General features: G+C 42.3%; 1 protein-coding gene across 1 annotated transcript; it reads left to right on the top strand.

Annotated features, from left to right (window-relative positions):
- The first annotated feature begins 10,148 nt into the window (after nt 1-10,148).
- On the top strand, nt 10,149-25,198 carry MANEA (mannosidase endo-alpha). Its single transcript, XM_089530706.1, has 5 exons — nt 10,149-10,355; nt 16,435-17,005; nt 19,908-20,017; nt 21,262-21,338; nt 23,375-25,198. The coding sequence occupies exons 2-5, from the start codon at nt 16,468-16,470 to the stop codon at nt 24,009-24,011; spliced, it is 1,362 nt and encodes a 453-aa protein (XP_089386832.1). The 5' UTR covers nt 10,149-10,355; nt 16,435-16,467; the 3' UTR covers nt 24,012-25,198.
- The last annotated feature ends 1,067 nt before the right edge of the window (nt 25,199-26,265 follow it).

Genomic DNA, 26,265 nt, shown 5'->3' with positions numbered 1-26,265 from the left:
AACTTCTGCACAAGTTTAAGGTGACTTCGTATGCTCTTGTGTTGTTCCATCTCAGTCATGGCCTTCTCTCTGTAACTGCTCTGCCAGTATTCCCAGGACAATGAAAAGGCTTAGCCAAGGTCAGTGCTTCCTTGCCACCATACACAGAAAAAGGAAAATGTTCCATGAAACATTTCCTGAACTGTCTGGTGGCATGTAAGCAGGTCTGACAATCAGCAAGGATGTGGAAAATAACAAAGCCCATAGCCTGTGGAGATACTGTAAACTGGGAGATGTTGCTTGGTAAATTATGTAAATCCTGATGCTTAAATCCCAGACTCTTCTAAGTGTCTCCTCACTGGAGGGAAGGTCATAAGCCTGACAGCTGAGAGTGTGAAGGAAAAGCAGGATGCCAAGGTGATGGGGACCATTTGACAGGAGCAGAGAAAGGCTACCAGAGACTGCCTGTGGTATCCGTCTGATGAATGCCATTATGTGGCACAAGATGCTTTGTTTAGAAGTCACCAGGGGCTGATTAGAGAAACAACATTTACATACACTGGATTTTACAGCCTCATGACCTTTCACAAATGTGACTGCCTGTGCGGCTTGCTACCTATCATCTACTGTTTAAACAGCAGGCAGATAGATAAAAAGACCAATATTTCTAAATACATTTTTCAATAAGCATTTATGGTTTACTAGCAGAATCTCATCACATTGTCAAGGATTTTTATTTATTAAACGTATGTTTAATCATTTAAATATCTAGGGCGCGTTACAGACCGCCTAAAAGCGGCAGTCTGCTGCCGCCGGCGGTTGCTGGGTCCGGGAACCGCAGCGGTCAAACTGCGCGGTTCCCAGGCGCAGCAAAAAAGAAGTGTCAAAATGGCACTTCTTTTTGCACCTCGGAAGTGGCACCGCAAGGAGCTAGTCACGCACTTGCGGCGTCACTTCCGCCATGCGATGTCCGGACGCTATGCGTCCGCGATGTCAAAATGGCAGCCCCCGTGTGGATGGGTGCCACCATTTTGTACGGACTCAGTCTGAGGGGCATCAGGAAGTGATGCCCTTTCGTAACCCTAATACGCCCCTTCCTAACCCTAATACGCCCCTTCGGCGCGTGTGTAACACACCTATGTTACGGTCTGGATAGATTTAAGGCTTTTTAACCTTAAAAAGAAAGTGAATGCCTCCAATTCTCAAGACAGCTTACTGAGTTTATTTACACCCATGTAAGCGCTTTTCTTTTTGTCAAGGTTTCTATAGTTTGTGCAAAATGCCTGTGGTCATCTTTTTTCTTTGTGAAATGATTGCAAGCACACACAGCAAGCACAGAAGAACTGACTGATAGACTAAAATGATATGCATAACTCATTTGATGCTTCCAGACATGAAATAAGGCTGCAGCTATCATAGTTTAGATAAGCAGTTTTGCACAGTGTATGAGATTTGCACAACATATGCTATTTGTCCAAAACGTTTCTTGCAGCTCTGAAAACTCTCATGAGCTTTACTGAAAATGTCTCATAAATGAGGGGGAAAGTGTTTGGGTTTCTCATTCTTTCGTGAGAGCATGAAACAAGTGCCAATTTATATCCCTATTACATCCTATCTAGTGGTCCCCTACAAATCCCTTGAGATCACTGAGAGAGCATATCTACATGGGCCAATGAAGACAGTTTCCATTTCCCTTTGCATCACCCTGTCCGGATGATGCAGAGCCAAAGCCCCAAATTTTGGTGTGGACACTCTCCATATAGGAAGGCCAGTTCCTCACTGAATCCAGGCCATCCCTCCCTTAGACTGGTTTAAAATAACTTATCTTTTGCTGCAGATCTCTCCCCCCCCCCCAAAAAAAAAAAAACCCAAAGCACTCCAGAATGACACTGGGTGTCTTTTATACAGTGTCCCATTGTACCACCCAGCAACACCACTGCTGGTGAAGTTCACTCTCTGTGAAGTCACCATGAGCTGCCCAGCCATGTGATCAATGCTGGTCACCTAGTTTTTAATCTCAGTGGAAGCAGCCTGTGCCAATGGTACCAATGCCAGGAGGCACAGTGGAACCATTAATTAGACGGCTGTCCAGTGTCACTCCAAAAAGCACGGGTAACGGGAAATTTAGGGCAGCTTCAGGGCCAGAATACTCTTGGAGCAGCCTGGAGTATTCTGGCTGGTGTAGACCCACCTTGGATCCAGAACTTTGATGGAACTCCCCAAGAGCTGCCACCACCTACTTATTTGGAAAGAACTAAAGCATTCTCTTCATTAGTGGTGTCCACCATTCCTGCTGGGGGTTGTTGGCAGGCAAAAGGGCACACTCACCCCTTCTCCTTCACCATGGCAGCGACCTCCTTATGAGGAGGACATCACCACCTCAGGAGGGCTGAGTGCACTAGGCCTTCATTGATGCTGCCCTGCCCCCCTCCCCCTCAGCAACAGCATCCTCCTTTGAGGTGAAATGGGATGGAAGTGAAGTGGGATGGGTGAACTTGGTCTTTCCTTTTGCCATGGCAGCCTACTCATGAGGAGATCATTACCACCACAGCAAAGCAGCGCTGGGTGCACTTGGCCTTTTCTTTCACCTCAGTGGCAGTGGCCTCTGTGCCTCCTGGCATTGGTACCATTGGCACAGGTTGCTTCCACTGAGCTTGCCCCTTCTCACCCCATATCAGGAGGAAGGTCCAATCAGGTGTCAGCCCTCTTCTGGGGTGTCACCCAGTGTAGGACTCACCACTGCTGCCCCCTAATGATGCCACTGCTCTTCATCAAATCCCTGGGCATATGTACTGCAAAGTCAGCAAGTAGGGTTATCCATGCTAGGCTTTGTATCTGCCCAGAATACAACACAGATAGGATTTTAAAACATTTAACATTTGTATTGCTGTAACAAATTAATATTCCAAACAAGCAATTACCTGATAAATAGCAATAAATAATTTTTAAAATATCCCAACACTACAACTGTCTTTTTATTAACTCTTCTTGTAACCCGTCCCCTGGGATGCTATTAAATGACTTTCCAAATTACCTCAAGCTCAGTACATCATTGCATATTGGCCTCTCCTGCCCATCATTCCTTCTCTCACCAATTCAGCAAATGGAGACTTTGGGGTCAAAGATCAGTAAATCATGAATGGGCAAAGTGAAGGCCTGGGGACACATGCGCACACACCCTACACACACACACATGCGTGGCTGTCAACACTTCCAGACTCCCTGGACCACCCATTTTGTGGCAAAAAGGGGGAGGATTGCATCTCCAGAAAGCCCCCAGTAAAGGCATTTCAAGTTGCCCTGCCCTCCATTTCCATATACTGTTTGACTTGTGCACCTTTTTTCATAAGAGTCATTTTGGCAGTTCGAAGCCCCCGGAAAGTCCCAGGGCAGAAATTGGCTCTTCAACCTATATAGTTACCTATCCCTACAGTTAAAAAAGGGAGAGGAAACTGCTAAATTCTGAAGGAAACACTGCATATCCCTTGCAAATGTTTATGCAATGAGTTTCAGTGAACTTTTCTGGTTGCTGCACTCCCTTGCATTCTAATGTCACCTGAATATGTAAATAAATAGTGTGCCTTAATTTATTTTATTTTATTGCAAAAACTTGTTTATGCATATTGCTTGAGCAGTAATTGAAAGTGCTTGATGATTCCTAGAAATGTGATGAAACAGCATTCAGTTAATTCTCTTTGATGTTAATTCTCAATCAATTAGAAAATGATGATTATGCAATATCAAAATGCCATAAAACTAAATTGATATGCCATTAAGACACATATATACACTAATTGAATTTAGGCAAGTTCTATAATTTATTTTCCTTATTTATTTGTGCAGGATCTATTTCTTGTCAGTGCTTATTTCATCTGTCTTTTTGGCATATAAGTCATAGCGGACACAAGAAATCTCCAGTTCTCCTGTGCGTGAATTAAATGTCCTGAGTGGCTTTGAGGAGACATGATAGAAGAAAAGAAAAGAAATATTAAAATTATCATTAAACCTCAACAAACAAGGTTCTAAAGTATTACCACCTGTGGATATTACATAAAACTAACTAGGGTTTTCCCCTTCTGGCACAAATTTAATTATTTACTATAGTCACCAAAACCCAGTGTTTATGTATTCAAAAAATGCCATGAGCCTTCCACAAGTGAAAGGAATAAATAGATGTAGAGTGCCTCTAAGACTTACAGAATTGTGTGTGTGTGTGTGTGTATCTTTAAATAATACAGTCATAATAATAATAATAATAATAATAATGTTTATTTATATTTCTCATCTCTCTCAAGGCTCGAGGCAGGATTACATCAATAAAATAATATAATTTTATTGATGTAATCCAGCCTCAATACTCAAAAAGGTTCCATAAGAATCATAGACAACTGGCCTAAATACCCTAAAGGCATTGGAGCCCATCTGATCTTGAAAGCTAAGCAGGGTCAGCCTGGTTAATGATTGGATGGGAGACTAGCAACAAATACTAGGAGCTGTAGGCTATATTTCAAACGGAGGAATTGGCAAAATTATCTCTGAGTATTCCTTGCCTAAGAAAACCCCATTAAATGTGTGCAGTCACCATCAGTTGACCGGCAACTTGAAGGCACATATACACATGTACTCAGTGATAGCATAATTTCATTTGTGGGTTAGAGGAGAGAATGAATCAACATTGTGTAGAGAGTTGTGTGTTGAATGGAGTGGCACATGCCCTCCAACTGGCTCAATTTGCCAGGGACAATCCTGATTAATCCTCTGTTATTCCCACATTTTCATGTCCTAGTTTTTCTCTTCTCCTTCTGCTTCCCCCCTTTTTTCTCAGCTTACTTCCCTTGCTGCAAACTGAGGTCAAAGTGCAAAAGTAATTTGTACTTATTTAACTCAGTAGGGAGGACGAGACGAGAAAGAACAGAATCGTGCACTTCCTAGTAGACTCAGCTTGGCACAATAGTCTCATATGTCCACAAACATTTTGTTTCATTCTGTTCTCTAGCTAGCCAGAGCAGAAAGAGGTGCTAACTACCAGTGACAAGCCGACAGGCACAGTTGTAGATCCTTATATCTCCTGTTTCCAGTCCCACAGACAACACCAACCTCATTTCATTACAATGCCTCCAGTCTATGGTGATATAGATGTATATGTTAGTGGCACATGTTATGTCTTTATTAAGAAAAACTGGGGGGGGGGACTCTAAAGCCAGAACCCAAAGAATCACAAAACTAAAATCACTCTCTCTCCCATCTGCAAGAGCATGCCCGTTTTCTCCAGGATCTGCTTTTGGGGAAAGAAAATAGACTAGGAGGAGGAGGAGGGAGAGAAATACAGTTTCTTGCAATCTAAAAATAGTGCAGAAGATGCTACAAATGGGAAATTCCAAAATGAGGAAATTAACAGAGAAGGAAGCACTTGAAGATTATTATTCCCAGGAGAGTTTTTTTTTCTTTTTTAAAAAAGAGAAGGGATAGGCTTTTTTCCAGGTTAATTTCATTAAAACAAGACAGAAGAAACGTCAATGTACATTTTAGTATTTTTTTTAAAAAAAAAGACCTGTCACAGAATAATTTAAACTAAAATCAGTTTAAAATTAACATGTGGAAAAGTGTGTGTGTGTGCACACACCTTTATGTTGCCAGTCAATTTATGGCAAGCTTATAAATTTGACAGGGTTATTTAAACCAAGGAATATTCAGAGGTGGTTTTGCCAGTTTCCTCCTCTGAAATACAACCTATGGCACCTAGGCTTCATTGACATGATGTAAAATACGGTGTGGCTTAGGATACACTTTTTAAAGGAAAGAGCCTTTGCTACACTGGCCCCGTGAGTGTGAAAAGAATGTAGCTGCTGTGAGGGACAAAACAGGGACATGCCCTCCAAATAAGAATTCTGTTTCCTCTATGAAAATTTCCTTTATTCCAAAAATGTGTAGCACTGCAGTAACTTAAAACTTCAGTTGAGTATTTAAAAATAAGAGTTTAGGTATTCAGAGAAAATGAGCAGGCAAATTACTAAGGGAATGTAAACACAGCAAATATAGCAGTTCTAGGTGTGTATCGTTTTCAGTGTTTCACGAGCTAAACAGACCACCCCTTTGGAGTGATGTCCCACTGCCCCTTTCCTTGCCAGATCGGGGCCATGGTAACCACACACCACAGCCCTGGTCCGGCATTTTTTCAGCCCTTAAAAGAATGGCAAAATGCTTCTCTTTTTGGAGCCGGGAAAAGGGAGCCTTTGCTGTCACTTTGGCACTTTCAGGCACACTGGGTGGGCAGATTGATGGTGGTTGGAGTTGGGGCATGTGTTGTGCAGCCCTCACACCCCCACTCTGCCCCGAGGCTGGAGTTCAACGTCAGTCAGTTCAGCCCCTTAGTCTCTGCAATGCTGCAAATTTGAGGGCTGAAGGAAAATTTAATATGAGGAGGGGAGAAGTCTTGTTGGTGTCCAAGGTTCTCCACCCTCCGCCAGCAACACCTCTGTTGGAAATGCCTCTTTTTTTTAATGCAAGGGCTTTGTTCCCATCTTTGTTCTGTAAGGACTTTGTTCCCATCTAATTGTACTGTACTTTGATTACAGACTTAATATAACTGAACAGCATGTCTGTTGTTAGATAACATGAATAGCTGAAGGGAATATTCTCAATGCATCATGAGCATAGCACTACGTTTGTTAATTTTCAAAGATGTTGCAAGGCTCTTTTTTATTCTTCCTGCATCTCTCAGCACAGGCTTATTTGCTGGGTCCCAGCCACTCAGGGCTCTAATAAGTAAAGTGTGGATGGAGACCTTGCACCCCCCTTTTCCTCAGTACATCAGACAGAGGGGTATATTTCTGGTCTTGAAGTCCCCTGGCCTCACTCATGGCTGAATTCTTGTTCTCAAAGGGGGTTATGATGTTCACAATGGTTATCTTCTGGTTTTTACCCATGGTGAATTATATCTGGTCTCAATTGGCTACCTGTCTGAGGCACAAACTAGTAAAATCAGATACCACAGCTGTACACTACTCAAGACAAGTTTTAATATCAGAGACATATTTTTGATGTAGTGTTTTGATATGATATTATGATATAATCAGTATTTTATGAGAACATGTTCTCAAGACAAGAGATTACTGTTAGGACAGCATACAGAAAAACAGAATGGTTTCCAGTTGACAACGGGGCCAGGGAAGGCTGCATTTTATCACTCCATCTAATATGTACACAGAACATATAATATGTAAAGCAGGATTAGACTCTGAGGAAGGAAGCGTGAAAATTGGAGGAAGGAACATCAGCGATTTAAGATATGCCGATGAAACCATACTGCTAGCCAAAAATAGCGAAGATTTGGAAGGACTGTAGAAGAAAGTCAAGGAAGAAAGTGCAAAGGCAGGTTTACAGCTGAATATTTAAAAAAAAACCATAAATAATGACCACAGATGATTCGTGTAACTTTAAAGTAGACAATGAAGACATCGAAATAGTTCAGGGTTTTCAAAACCTTGGCTCAGTCATTAATCAGAATCATGCAGTCATGAAATTAGAAGAAAACTAGCACTTGGAAGAGCAGCAATGAAGGAATTAGACAAGATCCTGAAATGTAAAGATATATAATTGAATAGTAAGGTCAGGATTGTCTAATCCAATGTATTTCCCATTTCTATGTATGGTGGCAAAAGCTGGACATTGAAGAAAGTGGATGGGAAGAGAATAAAGTCATTTGAAATGTGGTGCTGGATAGGATTTCTGAGGAGTATTGACTGCCAAAAAACAAATAAATGGCTCCTACAGCAAATAAAGTCTGAACTCTTCTTTGAAATCATGCTGACTAAACTGAGATTGTTGTACTTTGACCATATCATGACAAGACATGATTCACTAGGAAAGATAATTGGTAAGGTAGAAGGCAGTAGGAAGAGAGGAAGACTTCATTCTAGATGGATAGCCTCAATCAAGGAAGCTACAGCCCTGAGACTGCAAGGCCTAATAATAATAATAATAATAATATGTTTTATTTATAGACCGCTATTCCGCGATGATCATAGCGGTGTACAGTAAAATCGTAATACAATACAAAATACAGTTAAAGGAGGGAGAAGTCTCGTCCTTCAGGCAGTCCCTGATGTTGCTGGGTCTGCCTGATCGCTCCCTCTGAGGCCGAGATGACAGTTGAGGAGGGAGGGGCCTCTTCCTTCAGGCAGTCCAAGATGTTGCTGGGTCTGCCTGATGGCTCCCTCTGAGGCCGAGATGACAGTTGAGGAGGGAGGGGCCTCTTCCTTCAGGCAGTCCAAGATGTTGCTGGGTCTGCCTGATGGCTCCCTCTGAGGCCGAGATGACAGTTGAGGAGGGAGGGGCCTCTTCCTTCAGGCAGTCCCTGATGTTGCTGGGTCCGCCTGATGGCTCCCTCTGAGGCCGAGATGACAGTTGAGGAGGGAGGGGCCTCTTCCTTCAGGCAGTCCAAGATGTTGCTGGGTCTGCCTGATGGCTCCCTCTGAGGCCGAGATGACAGTTGAGGAGGGAGGGGCCTCTTCCTTCAGGCAGTCCCTGATGTTGCTGGGTCCGCCTGATGGCTCCCTCTGAGGCCGAGATGACAGTTGAGGAGGGAGGGGCCTCTTCCTTCAGGCAGTCCCTGATGTTGCTGGGTCTGCCTGATGGCTCCCTCTGAGGCCAAGATGACAGTTGAGGAGGGAGGGGCCTCTTCCTTCAGACAGTCCCTGATGTTGCTGGGTCTGCCTGATGGCTCCCTCTGAGGCCGAGATGACAGTTGAGGAGGGAGGGGCCTCTTCCTTCAGGCAGTCCCTGATGTTGCTGGTCTGCCTGATGGCTCCCTCTGAGGCCGAGATGACAGTTGAGGAGGGAGGGGCCTCTTCCTTCAGGCAGTCCCTGATGTTGCTGGGTCTGCCTGATGGCTCCCTCTGAGGCCGAGATGACAGTTGAGGAGGGAGGGGCCTCTTCCTTCAGGCAGTCCCTGATGTTGCTGGGTCTGCCTGATCGTTCCCTCTGAGTTCCTGAGCAGGGCTGTTGAGGATAGGATGACTTGGAGGTCTCTCATTCATAGGGTCACCGTAAGTTGAAGCTGACTTGGTGGCAGTTAACAATAGCGACGCTTATGTTGTGTAGCATATTTGTTCAAATTGCAGTGGCTATTGGGCCAGTGTGGTTTGACTCTGGGAGACAGAGGTCCAAAACACGCTGCAGAAATAATCCAGTTTGAGACTGCGCTGAATGCTAGGGAATTCTGTGAACTATAATTTGCTGTGGCTCTGGAGAATTCCCAGAATTCCATAGCATTTAGCCAGGGCAGCTAAAGACTTGTCAAACAGGATTGTTTCTGCAGTGTGGATGCAGTCGTTGTTGAATGGGACCATTTCTTTTTGTAAAAATGGATGTTCCAGGCTGTTGTCCAGAATAGATGTACTCCAGAACGAGTTGTTTTGTGTGGAGTTTGTGTGGGACGGACGTTATGTGTGTTGCAAACTTTGTTGGACAGGACCTTCCCAGAATTTGGTTTTCAAGGCCGTTGCATTCTTTTCCAGATGTCTTTATTTGACATATTCACATTCTGAAACATTGTTCTCAGCTTGTGCAAGGTATCCCAATGGGGGTTATTTTGCTTGTTTTGGCATCAGTGGCCATTTCCAGCTGTTAAGATTATACCTTTAGCCACCCCCTCGAATGAAAATGGAAGGAGTGGCTTGAAATCCACAAGAACTCAAGCTAGAATAACTCAGGGTGTCTTTATTCCTCCACCATTTTCCATATTCTGAAAGGAAAACAACAACAACAAAAAGGCAGGGGAGGGTGTGCACACCCTCCTCCTCCTGTCCTGAGGTAAGCCCAGGAATGGAGCAGTTTAGAAGGGGGTCCATGGGGTTTTCTCTCTCCCAAGTGGCGGGGGGAGGGGAAGAGAGTGAAGCCAAGGATGAGAGCACTTTCCACATTCACAAAGATCTTGGTTCACTCCAAACGCACTACGCATGCGCCGCACAGTCCCCAACCGCTTTTAGGGGCGCGCTCGCGCGCGCGGCACCCGATAATAATCCAGCGCGAGACCGTTGTGTAGTTGGGTTGCTCTACACTGGAGGAGCGCGAGGTAAAACGCAAACAACCCTGCTGCATTCCCCTGACGGGAAAGGGCACCCGGGACGGCTTCATCCTTCGCCTGTGCGCATGCGCGCCCAGAGGACTAGGGACGCCGCCGCAAGCTCTGCAATAACTATAGGGAGAGCCCAAGCGGTTGCGGGGGGTGGTTAGACTTTACCCCTTGCTCTCCTCTGAGCGTTCCGTTGGAGGTAACCCCACCCTTACCCTCCCACGCAGCCCCACCAATAGCCATCCGGCATGTCCCTGACTGTCTTCTCAAGTTTGCCCAGGTCCCCATTCGGAGCAGACGGGTGAGTTTTTAAAAAGGAGGCTGGGGGGGGGGGGGGTTGCAGGGCCTGTGGTTGGTTGGTTGGTTGCTAGGGGAGACGGGGGCGCGAGGGAGGGGGCGGGGGTCTGGGGCGGGGGGCGTGTGCGCGAGCGAGGCAGCAGGGGCGGCTTCTTGTGCTGCTGCTGCTGCTCCTGGCCACCTTCCTTCCCGTCAGCCTCTGGGGCGCCTGGCTCTCCCCTGTTAAAACAGCGGGGTTCGGGCCCGCAAATGGCTAGCAGTGGCTCAGCCAGCATTAGGGAAAGGCGGCGGCCCTCCTCTGTGGAGAACGTTGTGGGGCAGCAGCACCCCCCTCCTTCCCCGCCAGTCCATCCACACTTAGTGCTCTGTGTCACCCCACTGCCCCTGGCAATTGATGTGTAAATTTACAGTGCTTTATAAATAAAGGTTAAAAATAATAATAATAATAATAATAATTAATTAATATGTACATTTAATATAAATTAATGCATAATTAATACCAATGAATATAAAAATATATTTAAATAATAATAGTAATAATAATAATATCCCCCTGCCCTCCCCCAGGGGCCCCTGAGGAAGGACAGGGGGATAGGACTATTATTATTATTATTTATATTCATTTATATATAGATATATATATGTATGTATGTATCCTGTTTGCCTCAGGGGCCCTTGGGAAGCGCAGTGGGATATTATTATTATATTTTAAATAATGTGTAATATATTTTATATTCATTTATATTATATATATTATTATTGTTGTTATATTTGTATCTTACTTGCCCTCAGGGACCCCTGGGGAAGGGCATTGAGATATTATTATTTTAAATAATGTATAATATACTTTATATTCATATAGATATTTGTAGCCTGCTTTGCCTCAGGGGCCCCTGGGGAACAGCAGAGGGATTTTTTGTTATATTTTAAATAATGTGGAATATATTTCATATTCATTTATATTAATATACATATATACATACATAATTATGTTTGTCTCCCTCTTTCCTCCCAAAACTGGGATGCAGAGCAGCTTACAGTTTAAAAGAAGAAGAGTCCAAAAGATGTATTGTGGCATATTGTGGTTTGAGCGTTGGACTAGGACTCTGGGGACCAGGGTTCCCCCAAACCCACTGGGAGACCGTGGGCAAGTCACAGTCCCTCAGCCTCAGGGGAAAGGCCATGGCAAACCTCCTCTGAGCAGGGTGACCAGTTGTAATTCCACCTTTATTATTTACTTATTTATTTATTTCTCTTCTCTGCTGCCTTCCTCCCAAAAAGAAACGCAAGGCAGCCCGCAAGATAAAAACATTATTAAAGCATCACAATAATAATAAAGAATGAAAAACCATTAAATTGCCCGGTGTCTGGGAGAACCAAATTGCCTCGGTCGCCACTGAGGAAAGGCAGTGGGGTTTATTTATTATGTAGTGACAGCCAGCTTGGCCCAGTGGTTTGAGGGTTAGACTACAGCTCTGGAGAACAGGGTTCAAATCCCCGCTCAGTCATCATGTAAACCCACTGGGTGACCTTAGGCATGGAAAACCTCCTCTGAAGAAACTTGCCAAGAAAACCCCACGAAACGACTTGAGGGCACACAACAACAGCGACAAGTTATTATTATTGTTTGTATCCTGCTTTTCTCCCAGAACTGGAACTCAGAGAGGCTTACGGTTTAAAAGAACAATTGGAAAAAAGTAGTGTAGCTTACTGGTTTGAGAGTTGGACCCTGGAGACCAGGGTTCGAGTCCCAGCTCAGCCATGAAACTCACTGGGTGACCCTGGGCAAGTCATTTCAGAATTCCTCCTGGATTGAAGGTTGAAATGTAGGGCATGTCCTGGAAAAGGAGGACCTCCAGTCACCCTGCCTCTGAACAAATCTTGCCAAGAAACCCCATGATAGGGTTGTCTTAGGGTCACCGTAAGTTCAAAATGACTTCAAGGCACACAACAACAACAACAAAGGAAGAGGTATAGAAGGAAAATGTAAAGATATACAGCTGAATGCTAAAGTTAGAATTGTTCAAGCCATCGTATTGCCGTGTACGGCAGTGAGAGCTGGACAGTGAAGAAAGCTGGTAGGAAGAAAATCAACTTAGATCCAAAACACACTGCAGAAATAATCCAGTTTGAGACCACTTTAACTGCCCTGACTCAATACTAGGAAATCCTGGAAATTGAGTTTATCATGGCATCAGAGCTCTGATAGAGAAAGCTAAATGTCTCACAAAACTACAGTTCCCAGAATTCCCTAACTGCACCAGGACAGTTAAAGCAGTCTCAAACTGGATTATTTCTGCAATGGATCTCATTCGAGATGTGGTGCTGAAGAACAGTGCTCAGGATACCTGGGATTTCCAAACCCACTTGGTATCCTTGGGCAAGTCGCACATTCTCAGACTCACAGGGAGGCAAATGCAAACCCTCTCTGAACAGCTCTTGCCAAGAAAACTATATGATAGTGTCACCATAAACCAGAAACAATTTGGTGGCACAGAAAAACAAGAAGGGGAAGTGTGATCATGATTTAAGGGCCTTGGAGAAAAGCGGATGCATACACAGAGATAAAAATAGATTAGGTGGGCCTTTCCTTGAAAGATCAACTGTTGCCATTACAAGCCAGTTACAAGCTCTTGCGCCCCTTTTGGGATTGAAGTGGCAAAGGTATATGTTGTATATTTTCAAGGTTATACATGGTGTTTCTGTATATAGAGAGGGTCAAGTATGAGAGGGCTCATTTTAGCCTGTTCTGCAGCAGATGTCACGCCAACCAACTGACTTTATCCTTTGTCCTTTTTTTGTGTTTAGATTGTTAGGGCATTGCTGTAGGTAGCTATGCACCATATACTACGGATCACTCCTAATGCTTAGTATACTAAATGTGCATTTGGTTATTTCTAACAATATGGACCAAAGTGATTAAACACCCAACGAGTAAAACATATCCAAAAATGTCTTCCTGGTGGTTTCCCCCCAGGAATGGATTCTTATGAGATTCTATTCCAGGAAAGGATGCTTGTCAGTAAGAAGTGGCACTGGTATTTTTAATACGAAGGTACATTCAGAGGAATTAACTGTCAAAACCACCTCGGAGTATTCCTTGCCTAAGAAATAGATCTTAGTATTTGTAAAGCAAAAGGAACCTGGTGTGTACACAAGCCTATCCTATTTTTCTAGCATCTGAAGATAAATCTTGAAAGGGTGGGAAGGTTGAATGTTTAACTGTTTCTTAAACTCGCAAACAACATCCGTTCTTCCCCTGCTTATGTTTTTTTAAAATAGCTATATAGCATATGCTGAGATGGAGAACATTCAGGTTCCGTCTACTTAACCTGCTTTCTGCTGGCTCTTAGCAGACAGTAGATGGACTTGCCAGTGATGAATTACTTGTGTCTTGTACGTCTCTGTGTTGTGTGTCTCTTTGTGACAAGCTTTCCCATGTCCTCAATGATAAAGGACTATATTTAGAAATCAGCCTAACATTTGTGGTGCTTCTTATTCTGCCCAGAGAATAAATTGCTTCCTTCTTATCTCACCAGTCTCTTATCAGGTTTCATCCCTATAGTCTTTCCTTCTTTTGCCATACTTTTTTTAATTATAGTTTTATCAGGGAACACCTAAAACAACAACACACAACCATCATAAGACAAATGCAAGATAAAGGGGCACAATAAAACAATTTTTTTTAAAAAAATGATAAGATTACTACTGATAATGCTGGGTTTACTTGTAGTTTACTGCAGCTCATAAAAATCTCCTCAAGCATGGATTTAATGCTCGCTGTGTTTCCAAACCAGATGTAGAGTGTGCCTTTGGTACTCCTGCAGTCCTATTTCCTTAGATATGGCTTCTCATCTATACCAGCCTTGACTGCTATAGATAACCTGCCTCATCCAGTTTCAATATGGAGTAAATAGAAAGAAAGAAAAAGATCCCAGTAGAGTCCTCTCTTCACACATACATACACATGTATACACTGCTGCCATGGTGGCGCAGTGGTTAAATGCCTGTACTGCAGCCATTCACTCAAGACCACAAGGTTGCGAGTTCAAGACCAGCAAAAGGGCCCAAGCTCGACTCAGGCTTGCATCCTTCCGAGGTCCCTAAAATGAGTACCCAGACTGTTGGGGGAAAATTAGCTTACTTGCTAATTAGCTTACTTGCTGTTCACTGCTATGATCTTTGGAATAGCGGTATATAAATAAAACAAATTATTATTAATTATTATAACTCTGGAATTATCAGATAATCTACTTCTTGTGTGCCCCCTCCACAGGCACATTTAGGCTTGCTCTGTCTTTCTATTTAACCAGGTTGTACTGTAGCTACATTTCAGATGAAGGAACTGGCAAAACCACCTTGTATTCCTTGCCTAAGAAAATTCTATGAAATTCATAGGATCACTATAATTTGACAGGTGACGTGAAGGCACTACACACACACAAACTTCCTGTATTCTTCAGGGCAGCTGAAGACATAGGAAGGGGCAAGAAGTTAAACAGATCTTTGAAGTCCTATTTCTTTACAAGCAATGCAATTCTTTACATGTTTACTCAAAAGCAATAAGAAATATCCCTCAGAAAAGTAAATATATACATAGGGTTAGAGCTGGAGCTTTGCTTTGGCTTTTGTAATTTAATGATACCTACTTTCTTCAAGCTTATTTTAATAACCAGAAGCTAATTCTACCCAGTGTATCTTGCTATTAGAGCAACTATTCTCTGCTAGAAGGCAGTATGGCTTACTTGTGAGTAGATACAAGATTGTGTATGAGGCATTTTTTAATTAATGCTAAGGCTAGGAACGCTGAATCCTGTATTCAGTATGAAATTTCCATTATTTCCCACTTGTGTAGAATATACCCAACAATTAGACAAATATTATATTTATTATGACAAAGATCTGTTTGATCCATAAATACAAGTCTGCAACTCAGGAGAATGTGATCATCTTTGCACATTCATTTTGGAGACTGTAAGAAAATTGCAGATTTCTCTTGCATCCTGAGGTACAGCATAGCTTCTCATAATGGCCTAAACCTGTTGTTAGTCCTGAGCAGACAGTTTGAATCAGTGGGATGTACCTATGTGTTGAATGGGCCTACCTTAGGTGGGACTAGCCATCTGTGGTCTGATAAAAAGTGTCAAAACATGTATTTATTATACAACTTTTTCTCTTTAAGTATGACATCTCAGTATTTTGCTTGCCTTTCCTGTGTACACTAGTGTGTGCTTATAGTCCCACAAATCTGTAGTTATAGCTTTAATCATGAATATTTATTTATTAGCATGTTTATATACCACTTGCCTCCAAAAAATTCAAAGCAGTGTACATCATTTCTCACCCACAGATCACGAGCACTAATGCTTGTATCAGTTCACATTAAGCATCATTTTTCAACTGGAAACCCATTATATAGCAGGAAAATTTATGTTTACCTTAGTTCTGTCACCTTTACCTTTTGCCTCTAAGTGAGACTCCACCTGGAAAATCATACCTTCCCTACAGGAAAGGTTTAGTTTTTCCTTTCCTTTCTCTAGCTTGTATCCTCTGAAACCAACAGAGGGACCAACAGAGGTGTGTGTGCCACTGTGCAGAACAATGGCAGTCGTTCTTGAACAAAATTAAGTTGCATCCATACATTCCTGCTTTTCACCATCTTCGGGTCTAAAAAAAGTACCAATGAGAGAAGCAAAATTCCATTCAAGATCAGAGCAGGAGATAGGCAAAAGCGAGATACCAACCCCTCAAATTAGTTACATGGGGCCATGCAACTGAAGAGAGACTCTTCTGCCACTGACTGAGAGATCAAAAATGTCATTGGAATGGTGCACCCTCTCCTTCCTTGCAAGAAAAAAGGCAAGGAAAAGAACAGTCTTGCCCATCTCTCTATTTAAGCTGCTGAGGTGCTTTCTTGCTTATTCCCTTATCCTTCTTTTTTTGTCTCAAAATCATTATATGGCATTATATCTGCAGCCTTTGAAGAGGAGTAGCCTTATGTTTTACTGTCTATATAGCCAGAACCTTTTAAGTTTTCTTGTGAAGATGATTAAACATTTTATTTTTCTTTCACTTAATGACAGGTAGAAATCTCCTACATGAACTAACATGACATCATGGCAAGATTTCGCAGGAGAACATGCATCATTTTGTTGCTTTTTATTTTATTTATTTGCTCCATAATGATGGCCTTGAAAACTTTGAGACCTGAAAGAGCTGGGTTTGGAGATCCATTTGGTATTGGCCTTTTGCCAGATTTTCAACAGCAAACAAAATATTTTAAAAATAAGTTCAGTCTGCAGAAGAAAGCTAAAGAAGATAGCTTCACACATGCCAAAAATTTACATGATTTGACAATAAATGATAAAATGCCAACAGGAAGAGTAGAGGAAGATCTACCATCTCCAAATTACAACTTCCATGTGTTCTACTACAGCTGGTTTGGGACTCCACAGTTTGATGGAAAATATATTCACTGGAATCATCCACTGTTGACACATTGGGATCCCAAAATTGCAAGCGGTTATCCAAAGGGAAGACACAATCCTCCAGAAGATATTGGATCCAGCTTCTATCCTGAACTTGGGCCATACAGCTCCAAGGACCCTTCTGTCATCGAAGCTCACATGAAACAGATGCGCTCAGCCTCCATTGGTAAATAGGTATTTTTAAGATGACATTAAATTATTTGAATTCAGTTATTTTCAGCAAATTACTCACTTTTTTGTGCGTGCTGAAACTGAACTATATGGAAGGGGTTTTAAAACATTATCACTTTATTTTTCATCCATTTGATATATGAATCTTCAGTGAATCATAAATGTCTCTTGTTCAAGGGCTGATAAAAATATCTTGAAGCTAGCAATATGGAAAGTAACTTCATGTATTACCTCCTTACTTTAGATTTGGCCTGTTCTTTTACCTAAAGTGTGGTTTGTTATTATTATTAACCTTTATTTATGAAGCGCTGTAAATTTACACAGCGCTGTACATGCAATCTTTTTAGTTAGACAGTTCCCTGCCCTCGGGCTTACAATCTAAAAAGACATGACACAGAAGGAGAAGGGAGTGGTGGAGGGAAAGGGTAAGAGGTCCAGCAGTTCCTCTCTACCTCCAAGGCCTGGACCAAGGCAGATGGACTGGAGGGAGGGCTTGGCTTCATAATGGATGGTTAATCATTTTCCAGGGAAAATACATACTCTCAAGTAGGATAATGCATATACAGTACATAGCAATACAGGAAATGGTTTGATAAACAGGCACCAAAAGAACATCAAATAGTAAGCGACAATTATGCAATGCCTGGGAAGGCTTCTCTGAACAGGATGGTTTTCAACTCCGTTTTGAAGCTGGTTAAAGAAGTAATGGCTCTTGCTTGTAGGTTTGAACCCAAACTAAGGCCCTTTACAGACCACCCAAAAGGGCGGTCTGCCGGCGCTCGTGCTTGGTGTGCAAGGGAACCAATGGCGCCCTTGCGGCATCACAAGGGTGCCAAGACGTGCGGATGCTAGGCGTCCATCATGTTAAAATGGCGGCACCCATCCGTATAGGGCACCGCCATTTTGACGCCCTCGTTACATGCAAGGGGCAAGGCGCGTCAGGAAACACCGCCCCTCGCGCGTAATGACGGCACCCAATAGGGCCCGTCCGGAAACGCGCCTAACTTGTTAATCATAGGCCTGTTACAGACTGCCAAAATAAAGCTGCTTCGGGTCTCTTTGGAGGTATACTATTTAAATGATGCATGGGTCCTAAGAGTTCGGAGGTCGCACCAAAGCCACACTCCATTCCTAAGCGCTGGAGTGCAGCTTTGGTGCAGCTTCCGGATTCTTAGGATGCATGCATCATTTAAATAGCATACCTCCAAAGAGACCCAAAGCAGCTTTATTTTGGCAGTCTGTAACAGGTCATAGTTTCTTTGGGCACTGACTGTGGTTCAAAGCTGATTTGTCACCCATAGCTTGTACAAAGTGGAATCTTTCATTTCATCGAAACTTCACATCCTAGCTTGCTGTGTCGCTTGTTTCCTTGTCCCACTCTGATTAGCAACAGATTTCATTCCACTTATTTATTGTCAGTTTCTTGCCTGGCTGAATGTCCATCTGCACTGTGGGGAACAGTGGGAGGAACGTAAAAGATAAAGGGATTGTTTATTGATGTTTTCTAAGAACAATAACTACCGTATTTATGAATGCACCTTTTTAAGACAATGAAAGAGATGCATTTGTGTACCTTTTGTTTCCCACCTCTCATAAAATACAACAGCATACCTTTACCTTGCATGACAAATTGCGAACATTGCTTCTCAACCCTTGGACCAAAAAAATACAACCTATGCATCTTTTCCCCATCAGAGTCCCTTCAGCTTGTATCCTTGGGGGCACACATGGAGGTGACTGAATCTTCATTCCCACCAAAAAGTGACTAGGAATTATTTCACTTGCGATATTTTTTTCCTTACTACAGTCCTCTGTGCAGTAAAGTTCCAAGCCAACAATTAGGCATGGAATGTGCAGAAGCCTATATTTTTCTACCATTTGAGGATAAATCTAAGAATGTGGTTAAAACGCCATTCACAAAGAAGCTGCAACCAAAGCAGTCCAGAGGATAACTGAGGCCGGTTACAGACCGGCACTTTAGTGCGTGACGAGCATGCACTAGGGTTACAAAAGGGTGGTGCTTCCGCACTGCCCTAACCCTAGTGCGTGCTCGTCACACACTAAATGGCGGCGGCCCTTCCATACGGCCGCCGCCGTGAGGACGTCATGGCCGCGCCGCCTCTAGACGTTGCGGCGCGGACGTGACGTCCTTGCTCCGTGCCAGGGCGCTTAGTGCACCCTGAACACGGAGCAGGAAGAAGCTCCGTTTCGGAGCTCCTTCCTGGTTTAGTCCACTGGGTGCAGCCTTCAGACGGCTGCGCCCAGCGGACTAAAAGAGAAAGGGGCCAAGCGGCCCCTTTCTCTTCTCCCCGCCGCCGCGGGGTGTCCTTGGGGCTTGAAGCCCCAGGGACACCCCTTTTCAGGCTGCAGGGAAGCGGTGTTTTGCTGCTTCCCCGCAGCCTGAAAAGCGGCGGATCGGGGCCTCAGCGGCTGCCGCTCTGCACACTGAGGCCCCGATACACTGGGGAAAGGGGCGGGTGCAGCCCGCCCCAAATTGGCGGTCTATAACCCGCCTTTGTCAAGTAGTTCAGTCAAATCCACCACAGCATATCAAGCCTTGTCATCATGTATTTGTCAGGACAAAAGTAGTATGCGGGGCTGTTTTTGTTTGTTTGTCTTTACTGTCTGGCATACCTGAAAAGCCATGCCTCCCAAACAACCTGTGAGAATAGGGGCTATTTCCAGGGAGTTTCCACCCATGGAGCTTTCTGTGTATGTCACGGGATCACTACAGCTGATATTTCCCCTCCTCTGCCAATATCTGTACATCTGCCCTGTACATCTGCTCAGTCTGACCTATCTCCAGTAAGCTTGTTGTCAAAGTTAGTAGTAGTTTTATTAGCCATCCAATTGACCTCTTTAACATAGATAAAATAAATGTATGTTTTGTTTATTAGGAGTGCTGGCTCTTTCTTGGTACCCATCTGGTATGGCTGATGAAAATGGAGAACCTACTGATGGTCTCGTGCCAGCTATTTTGGATATTGCAGATAAGTACAAATTAAAGGTGAGTGTCGCTTAATAATGAATTGACCATTCTGAAGCTTTGTGTATTTTTCTGTTAACAGAATTTAAGTTGTGATCTTACCTCCATTTACACAGAATTTATTGGGACTTATTTCTGCAGAGATGCAGATAGGAGTGCATCTTGAAAGTTGCTTTCATGTGTGCTTTCATTTCAGCAAAGAAGTTTTAATAGTGTAATGCTGCATTTTTATGTTTTGTAAGGCAAGGACATGCAAATTGATTCCAAGGCAGCTCAGTCTATTTGGTCAAGTTTAACAGAGGACCATGTACCTTTGAAGCTAGAAAGCAAATTGCAATATAATCTATACATATCTAATCAGAAGCAAGTCCCATTGGTCACAGTGGAACTTACTCCAAGGTCAGTATATGCACTGTTTTTGTCAGTTACCTGTGCCATTTGAATTCACTGAGATGTACTTGTGGATTCATTGGTACTTGGAACCAAGTATTGTGCTGTTTGTGCATGGCAAAATGAGACATGGATATTTTTCTGCATCTTTCTTGGTAGGCATTCCAAACCAGTATTACTATTGTTAGACATGATCAGATTACCTAATTTCTGTTCCTTAATTTTTTCAAGATGTTGACATCCTTCTGTTCTGCTCTGGTTGTTTTGCAATAGAAATGGATTTATTACTTTCCCTGAACAGATGCATATTGGATTATACTGTAAATCACTACTCTAGCCAAACTCATAGACTACAGCCAGTGTTGTATGAATGGGCTTTCTCTTACTTCCTTTTTCATCTCCAGTTGCCTAGCTTGCCTGAACACATTTAGCTTTTTCTCCAAAGTCTTTTTACATTTCTATAAACTAGGATTGGGTATGCTTCAAAGCCCAGAAGTGACTTTTGTGATTAAACATGACATTTCAGCATGCCCAATCATTGGAGAGCTGTTTTGGCAGGGAGTCCTGCTCTCCTAGGGTCAGAACACCCTGAAGCAACATTTTTAGCTATTTGGAGTAGGCTTTTGCAGAACAGAAGGGTAGTAGCTGAAAAAAATGTGAGCAGGGACTGCATAGTTCCCCATCTCACTGTAAACAATGGCTTTTTCCTACTTTCCTAATGCTCCTCTTTTGTGAATGGATGATGTGCAAAAGAACTCAGTCATCTCTAAACCTTTTAAATAGAGAGAATAGAGTGGGTAGTGTAAATTTGACTGTGATCTTCTATTTAGAGTCAGTTGGTTTTTAAAAATTGCCTATCAATTTTCCATTTTTAGGTCACTTTCCATATTGAGCCATATAAAGATAGAGATGATCGCAATATGTACAGCAATGTCAAGTACATCATAGACAAGTAAGAACTTTCAGATATACTTGAAATATCACTTCCAGAGATATGTGGGATATATATTTTGTTGTTCTGTGCCTGTGAGTCATTTCCAACTTATGCCAGCCCTAAAGTGAACTTATCATGGGATCTTCTGGAGTTCACAGTGTGTGATTCGCCCAAGGTCACCCAGTGGGTTTTCATGGCCAAGCTGGGAATCGAATCCAGCACTCATATTGGTAAAGCACACTGGCTCTTTGAGGACTGGCTCGGTGGGGATATATACAGTACTAGAGTTTGTCAATACTTGTCTCCATAGAAGAGTAATTAGATCTTTATATCCCATATTTAGCCCATCTAACATGGCTGATTGCATTACAACAGCCCAAACAAAACATAAAACATATCCAGGGGTAGCTGCATTGACCATGTAGCAAAATACAATAACATCCAAAATCCACAAAACAGTAATACCTTTATTAGGGCCAACCAAATACAAAAATAAAAAAAACCATTGGAACTTTTGAAGCTTCACTGGCTTCTTCATTAGGTAAAGATGTTAAAAATCATATTAAGGGGCCCTTCTCCTTCTGGCCATGCGGTTATTCCAGGAAATGAAGAATTTTTAAGTTTCATAATCAAGACAAAAAAAAATGCTGTTCTTGAAATCTATTGTTGCATAAAAATGAATTGCAATGGTGTAAGGCAGACCTATGATATTGTAATTTCTGAACAAAATGCCAGCCATAGTGTTATTTCAGGCATAGCCATTTTTTGTTAAATATAAGAGGAGTATATGCTATTCTCTTATGTAATTACAGATATTCCAATGAAATATTTTCATTTAAACCCTTGAATACATTATTCAAACCAAATGTTCTAAATCAGATAACATTATTTAGACCATTGAAACACTTTCTGGAAAACTCCAATTCTACTTTTCCTGGGAAAACCATATCACTGATTGCTTCATCTCGTTCTCCATGTGATTTTGTTTTTGTTGTGCATCACACCATATTATCAAATCTTATCAACATACATTTCTTGTAGGAAACAAAGATTTGGTACTGTTGTGAATTGTTCTCTCATTTTTATTTCTATCTAGTATTTCTATGTCATGGTCCTTCATTCTGAAGCTTACCGCACAGGCCCTCCTGGGTCCATTCTGAGAACGGAACCGAAGGAGCATGAATGAGTGCGGAACAAGTGGGGGACGGATTTTACCACACACACCAGTCCCTCATTCGTTCCGTTCCCCCTCTCTTCTGTTCTCAATCCGTTCAGAACAGTTCTCAAAAAGCGTTCCCTCTGGAACGGAATGGGAACAGAAGAGAGGGGGAATGGGTGAGGGACTGGAGTGTGCGGTAAAATCCGTCCCCCACTCATTCCGTTTCCTGCCGGGCCGTTCTGAGAACGTCCCAGAAGACCTGTGCAGTAAGCTTCATTATCTGCCTTCTCTACTGAGCCTGGAGTAAGTGAAAGGTAATGAAATGTGGATTAGAAGTGGAGTAATTTTGGAGTTTATCAGATGAAGAAATAAGCCATTTTACCTCTTCTGCATTCAATTCAGAATCCAGGATGCCCCCGGATGTTATCAGACCAAAACAGCTGCTGATCTAGCCATGATGCCTTTACCTGGATGCATCCCGAGTCAAAGCCTCGTTCAGCCAGCACTTTTTTGAAGTCAGAAAATTTCTGACTTTCAAAAAGTGGCCGACTGAGCAAGGCTTCAACCCGGGATGCATCCGGGTGGCAGCATCACGACTAGATCAGCAGCAATTTAGGTCTAATAACATCCGGGGGAAGCCCAGATCCTGAAAAGAATGCAGAAGAGATAAGTTGGCTTATTTCTTCATCTGATAAGCTCCTACATTGTCATGGTATAAGGAAAACTAAATTAGAATGTGTTTTATGTAACAACATTGTCAAATGTAAATTATACTATCTCTAGACTCCCCTTTTCAGCAAAATATAATTGGGGAGGGGCATGGAGTTTAAACAACATCTTCTGACATTTAAGAAGTATAAATAATGTTTATTTTATCTAATTCTTTGCTTTGTAGATATGGAAGCCATCCAGCTTTTTACAGACATAAAGTCAGCACAGGTAGAACTCTTCCTATGTTTTATGTTTATGATTCTTACATAACAATCCCTGAAATATGGGCAAATCTGCTTACTATATCAGGATCCCAAAGTATACGAAATACACCGTATGATAGCTTATTCATTGCCCTTCTTGTAGAAGAAAAACACAAGCATGAAATCTATAGAAGTGGCTTTGATGGAATTTATACATATTTTGCCACAAATGGATTCTCTTATGGCTCAAGCCACCATAACTGGCCAAGTCTGAAAGCTTTTTGTGACACAAAAAACTTAATGTTTATTCCAAGTGTGGGCCCTGGCTACATAGACACCAGCATCCGACCATGGAACAACCACAATACACGGAACCGCGTCAATGGCAAGTACTATGAGACAGCATTCAGTGCAGCACTTCTAGTACGACCTGAAATAATTTCCATCACCTCTTTCAACGAATGGCATGAAGGCACTCAGATTGAAAAGGCCATTCCAAAGAAGACTGGGAAGACAACCTATTTAGACTATCAGCCACATAAACCAAATATTTATCTGGAGCTCACTCGGAAGTGGTCTGAAGAATATAGCAAAGAAAAAGAACAGTGGCTTACATGAGATGCTACTGTATTTGGAGATTCCACAATGAGCTCAACACTGTGTCTCACTGGTAAATTGGGAGCTCTGTAGTTTGTGAGGGTGACACTGCTGTAGCTTACCTAAGAAAGAACTAAAAGAGTAATATGGCAAGCAATACCAGCTTCTTGGTTTCTTATATTATATGGAGAATATCTTGATAGCAATACATCCTGTACATACTAATAATGTATTCTGCATATTTAAAGTACCCCACAATAATATTTGATTAGTTACTTTAGTGGAATGATACAGAACTTATTTTACCTTTGTATCTTTGGGCTTTAACCCAATTGGTTATGTAGGCTCTCTGCATGCAGCTAGGCATCTTGAGTTTTTCTTTTCCAAAAGATAACCCTCAGGTCGCTTCTCAGAGCTAAGCAAATCTAGAAGCAGCTCCCAATGTAGAATGAGTAGATGTATTCAAAATACAAAACCTTAGTGTTCAGCCTAAAAACCCTCCCATGACAACTGTTCAGATCAGGTCTCAGAACAACTGTGAACAATAATACTTGATTGGTTCTAGAAAATGAATGGGTATATGATGTACAAAACAGCCTATCTGATGGTAGAAGACATAATGCATTAAGAATTTTCAAAGAGCTAGAGTCACTTAATTGGAGCAATGTAAGAGCACAGCCTCTTTTTCTTGTGCAGTGTCCATTCGCTTTGGCGTAAAAAGCCAGAACTGGTAGTAGGTATTCACAGTATGTGAATACTGGGGATCCCAAGTGTATATTTTGTATGCTACATAGATGTTAAAAGTGTTATCTTTATATTTGTTTTTACTTTAGTAAAAAATGAGTGGTGTGAAATTATGATTTTGATAGCAATAGTTTCAGTCATGTTTAAAAAAAGAAAGAAATGTTCAGTAAAGTTGCATGCATCAAGTTAAGATTTGGAACAAATAACCAGAATTTTTGTGGTTTTGTTATATAGAATGAAATCTTTACAAAGAAATAATGAACTAATGCTAAAAAGGTATTTCTTAGTTTAGGATGAAAACCTGCCCCAGCTGCTTCCTCACAGGATAAAGATTAGCAATTTCTTCTAAACGTGATTCCCTTGTGATTCACAGGGTGCCATTTCAACTTTAAGAAAAAAATTGAAAACATTATGTCGGTGAGGGCTGATGGAGATGTTATTAGCAGATTTGCTAGGCACTGGAATTATTTTCAGCAAAGAAAAGGTGTTTTAGCAAGATTTGACTTTTCAGAAATTGGGCTAAAATTAATTCTGCAGAACAAAATTATGATCATGTGAATATCTGCAGCAGTGAAAATTAGATGAAAGTTTTTTTTTCCCAACTGTAGAGAATTTCTGGAAAAAGTTGATGATAAAAGATTTGACAGAGGGAACAGATGGTACGTTAGATTAAGGCTACCAAAATCATGTTAGAGTAGTGGATGCAAATTCTTTACTTACACTGGCCCGATTTGTACGGGCCTTTGCAGCACTCCCGTCACGTGCTAGGGGTTGGTTGAGGACGCACCATCCATATTGGCCTCACCCCTAGCACGTGATGGGGGTGTTAAAATGGCGGCGTCCTGTACACACGAGTGCCGCCATTTTGACGTGACGGACGCTTAGGGTCCGCATGTCCTGGCGCCTTTGTGACGCCGCAAGTGTGCCATTGGCACATTGCAGCATCACAAAGGCGCCACAAGAAGAACCCACTTTTTGCCGGTTCTTTTTGTTCCGTGACGGAGACGTACAGTTTGTCCTCTGCAGCTCCCTCACGGAGCAAACTTCGGTGGCGGGAGACTGCCCTTTTTGGACGGTCTATATCCCGCCATTCTTAGTTGGAACAGATTGAAGCACTTTCACATTTGTACTGGCAGTTTAGTTTTCTCTTACAGAGGTTGCTGCTTCAATATTTAGATAAAAGGTTGTTCACATTCAACTACTTCGTATTTTCCCTAGTGTATTATATATTCTTTTCCATATCACTTCATAGCGAAATGTCTCGAAACTGATTTACTAAAATAATTTAAATAATAAAAAATATTCAACCTCACATGCAGGAATTTTTTTTAAAATTGGCATTTTCTGATCCCAGTGAAAATTTGAGTGTATTATGGACTTGTAAGATTACCCAGAGCAAGCTGGTATAGTGGTTTCAGTGTTGCACCATAACTCTGGAGACCAAGGTTCAATTCCCAGCTCCATGAAACCCACTGGGTGACCTTGAGCAAGTCACACTCTCTCGGCCTCAGAGATTTGCAATGGCAAACCT

Source organism: Sceloporus occidentalis, unplaced genomic scaffold (assembly GCF_023333645.1).
Source record: "Sceloporus occidentalis isolate IW3139 unplaced genomic scaffold, rSceOcc1.0.p SCAF_6, whole genome shotgun sequence".
Taxonomy (NCBI): Eukaryota; Metazoa; Chordata; class Lepidosauria; order Squamata; family Phrynosomatidae; genus Sceloporus; species Sceloporus occidentalis.
Note: the sequence above shows the minus strand (reverse complement) of the source record. Positions and strands in the feature narration are given on the sequence as shown.

What these genes read in the sequence shown, in the direction of transcription:
- MANEA (XM_089530706.1), top strand. Translation starts at nt 16,468, where the DNA reads ATGGCAAGATTTCGCAGGAGAACATGCATCATTTTGTTGCTTTTTATT. An exon ending in GATGCGCTCAGCCTCCATTG is followed by an intron (nt 17,006 to 19,907) that starts GTAAATAGGTAT and finishes TTTGTTTATTAG; the next exon opens with GAGTGCTGGCTCTTTCTTGG. An exon ending in CAGATAAGTACAAATTAAAG is followed by an intron (nt 20,018 to 21,261) that starts GTGAGTGTCGCT and finishes TTCCATTTTTAG; the next exon opens with GTCACTTTCCATATTGAGCC.